The sequence below is a fragment of the Oncorhynchus tshawytscha genome, linkage group LG09, assembly GCF_018296145.1.
Source record: "Oncorhynchus tshawytscha isolate Ot180627B linkage group LG09, Otsh_v2.0, whole genome shotgun sequence".
Taxonomy (NCBI): Eukaryota; Metazoa; Chordata; class Actinopteri; order Salmoniformes; family Salmonidae; genus Oncorhynchus; species Oncorhynchus tshawytscha.
Genome location: NC_056437.1, coordinates 15,880,356 through 15,891,313, shown reverse-complemented (window position 1 = coordinate 15,891,313; position 10,958 = coordinate 15,880,356). Strand labels below are relative to the sequence as shown.

The 10,958-nt window shown below is 40.7% G+C and overlaps 1 protein-coding gene and 1 long non-coding RNA gene across 3 annotated transcripts; one reads left to right on the top strand and one right to left on the bottom strand.

Annotated features, from left to right (window-relative positions):
* The first annotated feature begins 902 nt into the window (after positions 1-902).
* Positions 903-10,662, top strand: LOC112257255 (guanine nucleotide-binding protein subunit alpha-14-like). Its single transcript, XM_042326595.1, has 7 exons — positions 903-1,130; positions 7,861-8,045; positions 8,199-8,353; positions 8,575-8,703; positions 9,138-9,267; positions 9,536-9,689; positions 10,017-10,662. The coding sequence occupies exons 1-7, from the start codon at positions 1,010-1,012 to the stop codon at positions 10,208-10,210; spliced, it is 1,068 nt and encodes a 355-aa protein (XP_042182529.1). The 5' UTR covers positions 903-1,009; the 3' UTR covers positions 10,211-10,662.
* Positions 2,964-4,571, bottom strand: LOC112257440. 2 transcript variants are annotated; one of them, XR_006084034.1, is made up of 5 exons: positions 4,331-4,571; positions 4,145-4,233; positions 3,481-4,023; positions 3,225-3,363; positions 2,964-3,002 (listed from the first exon to the last, which is right to left on the bottom strand). It is a non-coding gene; the product is annotated as an uncharacterized LOC112257440 (long non-coding RNA). The 2 variants fall into 2 exon arrangements; XR_006084033.1 differs by having other exon boundaries at positions 4,145-4,571.
* Positions 10,663-10,958: the final 296 nt, after the last annotated feature.

The window sequence follows — 10,958 nt, the reverse complement described above, 5'->3', positions numbered from 1 at the left end:
GCTACTCCTTTATGAGGACATTTAGATAAAAAATGTGATTGTCCCACCTAGCAATCTTAAGATGAATGCACTAACTGAGTCACCCTGGATAAGAGTGTCTGCTAAATTACTAAAAAGTCAAATGTAATGAGGTCATTGTTGCATTGTTCAACTGGCAGGCACACTCCTATAAACCCAGTGGGTTTACAATATCAACAGAACAGCCCAGTTTTTATGGGGAAAAGCTTACCCTACTTGGTGACAGTTACCTTACCTGTAAAATGGAAAATAATTACAACCCAACTTGTGTGTGTGGGAGGGGTTTGTTTACACAATACCCCAGGTTTCAGTTGTTTCCAAACCCAAACTATATAATGGAGAAGAGAACTACAGTAGTTTACATCAGGGTTTCCCCCAAACTCTGTCCTGCCCCCCTCCCTGGGTAGAGATTTAGTTATTTGCCCTAAAAATGCATGGCCAATTCAAATCAAAATCAGACCTTACCATTAAATTTGTACTTACAATCCCCTAACCAACAATGTAGTTTAAGATAATATTTACTAAATAAACAAAAGTAAAAAAATAAATAATAAGCCACACAAAATAACAATAAAGAGGCTATATACAGGGGGTACCGAGTCAATCTGTGGTGTACAGGTTAGTCAAGGTAATTTGTACATGTAGTTAGGGGTAAAGTGACTACGCATGGATAATAAACAGTGAGTAGCAGCAATGTAAATAGTCCAGGTAGCCATTTGATTAATAATTCAAAACAATTCAAATAATCGAAGCTTGATCAACTAGGGCAAAAAAACAACACAGGACTGAGTTTGGGAAACCCTGGCCTATATCACCTGTTTCTGGTTTAAATGCATGTTAGGAATGCGACTCGGTTCCTACACGTAAGCATGACTTCTGCATTTTGACAGGGAGGGAGGACGTTATCTTGACCCGCATCCCCCTGGTTGGAATAAAAATTATTATCCATCTACCTCACTTTATCTACGGACGGCTACAACACGGCACCAATATGGGTGAATGCTGTATGTCGGCTGAAGAATTGGAGAGAAATAAGATACATCAGGAGATTGAGAGACAGCTTCGCCGGGACAAGAGAGAATCTCACCGCGAGATAAAGTTGTTGCTTTTAGGTGAGTCATGGCGTATGCTATGTATAATTGGTTATTCGGCAACTTTATGCGCGAGGTATAGTTAACTACGCTACTCCAAGTTGATTTTATATCATAAAAAAATTGTTAGAGGAATAGGCCTAGTCTAGATAGCGTTTTGACAATTATTTTAATCTTGCAAATGAACATTTGACTTTCCTCAAATGGTTCCCATCATCTGTGGTTTAGTTTAAACTCGATTTGTCTTTACTCTGCTATAGATCAGTGCCATTTAAAGACCCAGTGCAGTCAAAAACTAGATTCTCTGGGTTTTAAATATATTTCCACACTATGAGGTTGGAATAATACTGTGGAATGAGGTTGGAATAATACTGTGATATGAGGTTGGAATAATACTGTGGAATGAGGTTGGAATAATACTGTGGAATGAGGTTGGAATAATACTGTGGAATGAGGTTGGAATAATACTGTGGAATGAGATTGGAATAATACTGTGGAATGAGGTTGGAATAATACTATGGAATGAGGTTGGAATAATACTATGGAATGAGGTTGGAATAATACTGTGGAATGAGGTTGGAATAATACTGTGGAATGGTGAAAACAATGATAATCCCTTTTTAGTGTAAGAGCTGTTAAAAGGACTGCCTGATATGTCAGCGTGTTTTGGTGTATGGAGTTTTGGCGGTAAATTAGTTAATAGATCAATAAGAAATAGGTGACCGACTGGCTCAAATCGGTATTAGGTAGCAAATTTGAAATTGTGTTTTTTGCATTGGATACAAGTAGAGACAAGTAGAGCTACAGAATGGTATATCATACACTGCATTTGAGGACCAATGGGAAAGTAATTCTGCTTTGAAAGTTGACAAACTTGTAAACTCACTTTTGAGAAAATAGCTTTTGAATGTTTTGGTACTTACCAGAGAGCTCTCCTTTGTCTACACCCATTCAGCATTGTTCACACCCTCTTAAGCCAGCCCCACCCATCTCTTTAAGGATTCACATGGGAGGTCATGTGCAAAACAGTGAGTAGTGTAGTAAAGATTAAGACTAACAGTGGAAAAAGTAGTCACCTACAATAAGGAAAAATTCCAGGCAAACACAAAGTGTCCAGATAAAAATATTTTATAAATATTAGATGACGCTTACCCAGACACACTAAATTGCTGGGTCATGTGAAAGAAATGCTATAAATCAAATCAAAACAAATCAAATTAGTCAATTAGTCACTTGCGCCGAAGACCTTACAGTGAAATGCTTACAAGCCCCTAACCAACAATGCATTTAAAAAAATATGAATAAGAAATAAAAGGAACAAGTAATTAGAGCAGTAAAATAACAAGAGCGAGACTATATACAGGGGTTACTGGTACAGAGTCGATGTGCGGGGGCACCGGTTAGTCGAGGTAATTGAGGTGATATGTACATGTAAGTAGAGTTATTAAAGTGACTATGTATAGATAATAACAGAGAGTAGCAGCGGTGTAAATGAGGTGATCAAATCAAATCAAATTTATTTATATAGCCCTTCGTACATCAGCTGATATCTCAAAGTGCTGTACAGAAACCCAGCCTAAAACCCCAAACAGCAAGCAATGCAGGTGTAGAAGCACAGTGGCTAGGAAAAACTCCCTAGAAAGGCCAAAACCTAGGAAGAAACCTAGAGAGGAACCAGGCTATGTGGGGTGGCCAGTCCTCTTCTGGCTGTGCCGGGTGGAGATTATATCAGAACATGGCCAAGATGTTCAAATGTTCATAAATGACCAGCATGGTCGTATAGTAATAAGGCAGAACAGTTGAAACTGGAGCAGCAGCACAGTCAGATGGACTGGGGACAGCAAGAAGTCATCATGTCAGGTAGTCCTGGGGCATGGTCCTAGGGCTCAGGTCCTCAGAGAGAGAGAAAGAAGGAGAGAATTAGAGAACGCACACTTAGATTCACACAGGACACCGAATAGGACAGGAGAAGTACTCCAGATATAACAAACTGACCCTAGCCCCCCGACACATAAACTACTGCAGCATAAATACTGGAGGCTGAGACAGGATGATGATGGGGGAGCAATGCAAATAGTCTGGGTTGCCATTTGATTAGATGTTCAGGAGTCTTACTGCTTGGGGGTAGAAGCTGTTTAGAAGCCTCTTGGACCTTGACTTGGAGCCCCGGTACCGCAGCAGCTGAAACCTGGTTCCTGACTGAGTCCGAACACTCCTTGGCGACAACAACACCAGGCTCCAGAGCATCAAAACTCTAAAACAGAAAATAACAAAAAAAGTTAAGAAATTACAACCTTGCACAACATCAATTCACCTTCCAAGTTTAGATAAGAAGAATAACCTCATACAATGCAATGAAAATAATATTCACCTGAAGTCCTGGTACCACTTGAACTGTGGCAGCGGAGTACAGAGTCACGTGTCGTTGCCAGCCATACAGTATTTTTCCACCAGCACCGTACCATCCTCCAGTCCAACCAGCTGTGGGACGTTGACCCCTGTCACAGTGCTGTCCTTCACAACACCAGCAATCTCAGACAAAGTGTTCACTCTGGTCTTTCTGAAGCGCTGCTTTGGTGAGGCCGAAGCCCCAGTCGAGGGCAAACTTGGTGTGGCCTGTGATCAGGAAGTGAAGGTCCAGACTGTGGTGGAGCTTGTGCACAGTCCGCCAGACACAATACCAGAGCACAAACTTGTTCTTGTTATGGCCACTGCAGTTATCACAAATTAGGCATGTGTGTTTTTCCCCAACTCCGTAGTTGGTGAAGAAATAAGGCTTGTAGTTGACTGTGCTGATGCCTTTGCTGGATGTCATGCCTTCATCAATCAAGTAGTTGACTCGTTGTGGTATTTCTTCACAGCAGACACCAAACAAGCCACACTTGCAAGGAGTTAAAAAGTAGATGGGACCTGGCTGCGTAGGGTCCAGAATGATAGTGCAAACAACAAAATAATATTAAGTTAATGAAAAGAAAATGTAATGTAAAACATAAGATAATGTTTTAATGCATCATTATCAGGTAAGTTTCACTTACCTACAAATGTAAAGAGCAGCAGCACTGTATACAGAAACATAATCTTGGAAACTGGAAATTAAAATCATAAAGCCCGACTACACACACCTCTAGAAAATACAGAAATAATGTTAGATCAATAAAAGTAGTGCCAATCTGTTTGAGGTCAATTAAATAGTCAAAACGTTTTGCTTATGCTTCACATACCAAGTGTTGCCATCAATTCCTTATAGAGACTCCACACTGCTGCTTTTGTCACATGGAATGGCAGCAGATTTCCACCAAAGTGTTTGTGTCCTGGTAATACTATTGCATTATCCTCTGCGTAGTTGTTGATGAAGTTCACCACTCGTCCTCATTCTTCAGGTGTAACCTGTGCTTGCTTGGGCCAGCTCTTATTTTGATGGGAGGCATTAGACCATTCTCCTTGTATGACTGGTGGAGGAGAGTCAGGCGTGTTCTACTGATGCTGAAAGACAAATTCCAGATACAAATATTTTGGCATTATAATACAATAGTTGGCTGTAATCACCGCCAGACATACCTGGCTAACTTGATGGGTCATGTAATCATCTGGCAAAGTGGAGTCTTTTGTTTAGACATGCTAGCTAAACATTGAACCATAATCCTAATCCATAGAGTACTAGCAATACAAACCGATTGTCATAACTAGCTAAAGTTAACCAAATAGGTTCAATGTTAGCTAGTTAGGCTATAACTAGCAATGCGAATTGGCATTCTGAGATAACATTACTACATACAGATCATAAACGTAATGTTAGCAAGCAAGCCAATGTTAGCAAGCAAGCCTAGCTAGCTAACAGTATGCTTTAGCAACTTTCTGACAAAATTAGAAACGTATAATATCTGAAACTGTAGCTAGACTCTTACCCGTATACATGGATGAATGTATAAGACATCCTGTTTCGTTTCCATTGCTTGGCCCGTTGTTGTGTCTTATCACTCTGGTTCACACTGACCATGTACAATGCCATAAGAATCATCTTAAACTTTAGCCCCCACCCAAAATCTGACCATTTCACTCACCCTAGCAGAGTTTTTTAGACTGTTTTCATGTTAACCAGTGTTGGTAACTGTAACTGTGCTCCTGGCAACAATTTAACTACACTTTTTTGCCGATTTACTGACACCGGCCATATTCAACCATTGTTGAGCGTTATTAAATTCATAAATTATTCTGCACTCTGGCACACTCAGACGAGAGTAATCTGAACAGTAGTTGCAGTGAAGTTCTAATAAAATGAATACTTGCATAGTCAACTCTTTTGTTAAGTTTTAATACGCAATTCTTTAAAAAAAAGCTGCTTTTGACAGGATTACCTACTGACCAGCTCAAATAGACAGAAGCATGCTATATGGCAGACCAATCCAAATTCATCTTTCGGCACTCATTATCTCAGCCAATCATGGCTAGCAAGAAACTATTATAATAAAAGTAACACAATAACAAGGCTATATCACAGGAGGTTGGTGGCACCTTAATTGGGGAGGATGGGCTCGTGGTAATGGCTGGAGCAGAATCTGTGGAATGGTATCAAATACATCAAACACATGGTTTGATGCTATTCCATTTGCTCATTTCAAGCCTTTATTATGAGCCATTCTCCCCTCAGCAGCCACTGGGCTATATACAGGGGGTCTGATATCCAGAAGCTATTTTCAGTCATAAGAGAAATTAGAAGAAACATTATGGACTAAATTTGTTACAAACCATGCAAAAAAATATTATAATAGCACAATTGGTTAGGACCCGTAAAACAGCAGCCATCCCGTCCTGCACCATGAGATGAACATCTAGTCTATATATCACCTCTATGGAATAGTAGGCTGCATCTTCCCTGACAGGACAAGTTTTCTTATCATAGTTGTTCTCCAGAGAAGCCCTGGGCAGTTGAATAGGTATGAGTCACTCCAAACCCCATTCTCCACATAGAAACCTGTTATTAAACCAGTAGATAATTGAGCAGACACTCAGAACAAGGCTACACTTTTTGTCTTGGTGATTTTCAGCCCTGAAAAAGGTGAGTATTACTGGCAGAGTAATTACAGTCAAGTCGAATAACAGTAGGCTACATTTTTTAAATGACTGTCTGTACCTCTGCATGACATAGTTTAAATGTGCTGTACAAAGTGTGACTGAATGTGTAATCTAGGGGCGACTGATGGTGAGTGGGCATTATCATTCATAGAACAGTCCTTCAAAACTACTTGGAGAGGGACCAAGAAGCACTTTCTGAAAGCCTCTATCCTACGTCACACTTATCTCACCTGCATCTCTCTTCTATCCAAACTGTCATCTAGCACATTTTAACTCTCTGATCAGCAGTTATGGCTGGCTATGTGTGGTATGTGGACAAGTGGCAGTAGTTGATCCTGGCTTGCATTTTAATGCAACAGTCATGTGAGGCCAACTACAATGCAATTTAATGTCAGAATTTCTCATAGTGAAATGATTACTAGCCACACCATACTATTGTAATAGCTACATGAAGGCCTACTGCACTATTATAATAGCTACATGAAGGCCTACTGCACTATTGTAATAGCTACATGAAGGCCTACTGCACTATTGTAATAGCTACATGAAGGCCTACTGCACTATTGTAATAGCTACATGAAGGCCTACTGCACTATTGTAATAGCTACATGAAGGCCTACTGCACTATTGTAATAGCTACATGAAGGCCTACTGCACTATTGCAACATTTTCACACGGTGCATTTTACTACTTATTATCAAAACATGGATTGTTCTTAGGTTATTTTAGGAATGCGTTAAGTATTACAGGACATTGAAGAAAGGTCAAACCAATCTTATCCTTCAGCTTTAGTTAACAAACTTCTCAATGTATTCCTGCTCTAAAGGTCATATTATTGGCCAATAATACATGTGGATGAAGTGGTACCTTTATGTAACACACACCCACATGTAACACACACATTCTCGTACACACATGCGTACATAAACTCACACACACACACACACACACACACACACACACACACACACACACACACACACACACACACACACACACACACACACACACACACACACACACACACACACACACACACACACACACACACACACACACACACACACACACATTTGTTTTACTATCCTTGTCTGGACCAAACAATTGATTCCCATTCAAAAATAAGCATAAATACCTTTTTTCCTTGTGGAGACCGGCAAAATATTTTCCTTGTTTTACTATACTTGTGAGGACTTCTGGTCCCCACAAGGATAGTAAAACGAAACACACATACACTGAGGGTTGTGCTCAATTCACAATTTTGCAATTGACTCCAATAGACCATGACAGTTTGTAGTCCCAAAAACAGGAAATTAGTACAATATTTGCGTAAATGTTTGTTTTCGCTGGTCATTCCTTCTAAGATTGACCTGAAAATCAATTGTTTCATCAATATTTGATATGCATGTGTATAACAACATGTTTGATGTTTTATGTACAATATGTTTATTTGTATAGACTACACCTAATTTAGAAGAGGCATTTTGAATTTCATAGGAAATATAATTTAATTTTGTGAAAGTCTTTAATTCAAATTTGAATTGAAATTCTTTATCCTGTTTACTACATAAATTCAAGAATTGAATTGGGATTTGTGAGGCACTCTCAATTCCATTGTAAATTGAGCCCAATCCTGACACACACCGACATTCACAGACTCATGTCTCTCCTTTCCCAGGGACTGGTGAGAGTGGGAAGAGCACCTTCATCAAGCAGATGAGGATCATCCATGGGACGGGCTACTCCGAGGAGGACAAGCGAGGCTTCACCAAGCTGGTGTACGGGAACATCGTCATTGCTGTTCAGAAAATGATCCAAGCCATGAAGACCCTACGGATTGATTTCAAAGATCACCAGAACATTGCAAGCAGCTTGTCAGAAGATTCAGTATCATATGATTGTGTTTTTCTAAAGGGGCTTGCTGGTTCATAAGTTTAAGTATCAATCTCTAGGAACATCTACTCTATGAATAGGTTTTTATTGTCATGTCTAAAACGACATCTCTGTGTGTTCCAGAGCCATGCAGACAAGCTGAGCAGGGTGGAGGCAGACATATTGACCAACCTGGAACCATGGCAGGTGGATGGCATCAGAAGACTGTGGAGTGACCAGGGCATGCAGAAGTGCTACGAGCGTAGGAGGGAGTACCAGCTCTCTGACTCTACCAAATAGTGAGATTTGTCTTTTACCCACTCACTCAGTCCAAGCTCAGGTATACATGCATGTAACCTCAACAAGTCCCAGCTCCTTGAATCTGCCAAATGTGTGATCTGTATCCATAGATAGATAGATATGACTATGCACTCCATAATAAGTCAGGTATCTAGTGTTAGGGTATTTAGCAAAGTATGTGCCACTGCCAATGCATTTTCCAATGTTATTTTCATGACAGTTACCTGAGTGACCTGGACAGAATCGCTGCGCCCTCATACCTCCCCACTCTGCAGGATATCCTCAGGGTCAGGGTCCCTACCACTGGCATCATAGAGTACCCCTTTGACCTCAAGACTGTCATCTTCAGGTCAGTAATCTCTCTATTGGAGTAATGGTGTCAGAGCCTTGTTGTCCACTGAGGCTATGGTTCTGTTTATATACTTCTACTATACTTTTTTCTACCCACCCACCCTTCCTTCCTTCCTTCCTTCCTTCCTTCCTTCCTTCCTTCCTTCCTTCCTTCCTTCCTTCCTTCCTTCCTTCCTTCCTTCCTTCCTTCCTTCCTTCCTTCCAGTAATCTCTGATCTAACTTGTTTGCATCTTTGAAAGCTATGTACTGTAGTTGAGCTCTTACCTCCACTTATTTAGTAATGTTAGACCAGTGATTACTTCAAGGAAGAGTGGAGGGAATGAGGGAAGGAAGTATTCCCCATGTCAGCATTTTAAATGACACCCTGAAGGTGGTTCCCTATAGCTGGAATAGAGTGTGATTTGAGATGTGTTCCGTGTTGTTTTTTCCAGGATGGTGGATGTTGGAGGTCAAAGGTCAGAGAGGAGGAAGTGGATCCACTGTTTTGAGAGGGTCACCTCCATCATCTTCCTGGTGGCTCTCAGCGAGTACGACCAGGTTCTCTATGAGAGCGCCAATGTGGTGAGATGTTTCTCCCATGGTCACATAAAGTCAAATAAATGATTTGGGGTACTGTAAAATGTACTACCACTACCAGCCAGGTAGACTCCCTTCATTGTGTACGTGCACAGTAGTGTATAATCAAAGATTATGGAGGGTTCAATGTGGAGGGTTCAATGTGGAGGGTTCAATTTCATTCCAAGCCTAAGTGTTTTTAGACATATATTATTCTACCAATAACACATTTGAACATGATCTGAATCTTCCTATGTGTTTATGTTCCTTGCAGAATCGATTAGAGGAGAGCAAAGCCTTGTTTACAACCATCGTCACCTATCCCTGGTTCCAGGAGTCCTCCATCATCCTCTTCCTCAACAAAACAGACCTCCTAGCAGACAAGATCTTACACTCCAACTTAGCAGACTACTTCTCAACGTTCACTGGTTAGTACACTAGACTAGTACACTGGTAGTCATACATTTAGTTGTATATTCAGGCTATACTCCAACCTTGCTGAGTACTTTCCTAAGTACACTGGATAGTTATGCCTTGATAGGTGTGTGTCAATATCTTTTACATATCCATTGTTGGGGTCAATTCCACCTAAATTCCAGTGAATTAGAGTTCATTCCTATATATAAAAAAACAGAGTCCATATCCAATTCAAGTGATGGGAACTGGAAGGGACCCCAACTCTGACCGTATTATGCACGAAGCGATTCCCAGTGTATTTTACAAACATTCTTTTTCATAAATGTATTTTTTTAAAGGTCCACAGAGAGATGCAGAGTCTGCTAAGATGTTCATCCTGAACATGTACAAAGAGCAGCACATAGGGCGTCACAAATCTCTGTACAACCACTTCACCTGTGCTACCGATACAGAGAACATCAGAGTTGTCTCCAAAGCTGTCAGGGACACAGTCTTCCAAGAAAACCTGGATCGGTTTGGGTTAGGGGTTTAGGACTAGTGTGGTCACGGTTATATGCTACAAACATGTTATTTTAGTTTGGGGTTACAGTTTTGCTACAGAATAGCTGTGGTCGTGAATAACACACTTTCTTACTATAGCAGGACTTCAGTACCATTGTGATTTACACTGCCGTTCAAAAGTTTGGGGTCACTTAGAAATGTCCTTGTTTTTTAAAGAAAAGCACATTTTTTGTCCATTAAAATAACATACAATTATTGTGAATCTAATGTACTTGTCCTCTTGCTCAGAGTTGACATCGAGAACTCTCCATAGAGACTGGTGTTTTGCGGGTCAACAGTGAAGCGGCGACTCTGGGTTGCTGGCCTTCTAGGCAGAGTTGCAAAGAAAAAGCCATATCTCAGACTGGCCAATAAAAATACTAAATTAAGATGGGCAAAAGAACACAGACATTGGACAGAGGAACTCCGAGAACTGCCTAGAAGACCAGCATCCCGGAGTCACTGTTGATGTTGAGACTGGTGTTTTGCAGTTACTATCTAATGAAGCTGCCAGTTGAGGACTTGTGAGGCGTCTGTTTCTCAAACTAGACACTGTAATGTACTTGTCCTCTTGCTCAGTTGTGCACCGGAGCCTCCCACTCCTCTTTCTATTCTGGTTAGAGCCAGTTTGTGCTCTTCTGTGAAGGGAGTGGTACACTGCGTTGCACACGATCTTCAGTTTCTTGGCAATTTCTCGCATGGAATAGCCTTCATTTCTCAGAACAAGAATAGACTGACGA

Excerpts from the sequence above, each read along its gene's own strand:
- LOC112257255 (XM_042326595.1), top strand. The coding sequence starts at position 1,010 with ATGGGTGAATGCTGTATGTCGGCTGAAGAATTGGAGAGAAATAAGATA. Across the intron at positions 8,354-8,574 it reads CTCTCTGACTCTACCAAATA|TTACCTGAGTGACCTGGACA; the intron begins GTGAGATTTGTC and ends TTTTCATGACAG. Across the intron at positions 9,690-10,016 it reads CTACTTCTCAACGTTCACTG|GTCCACAGAGAGATGCAGAG; the intron begins GTTAGTACACTA and ends ATTTTTTTAAAG.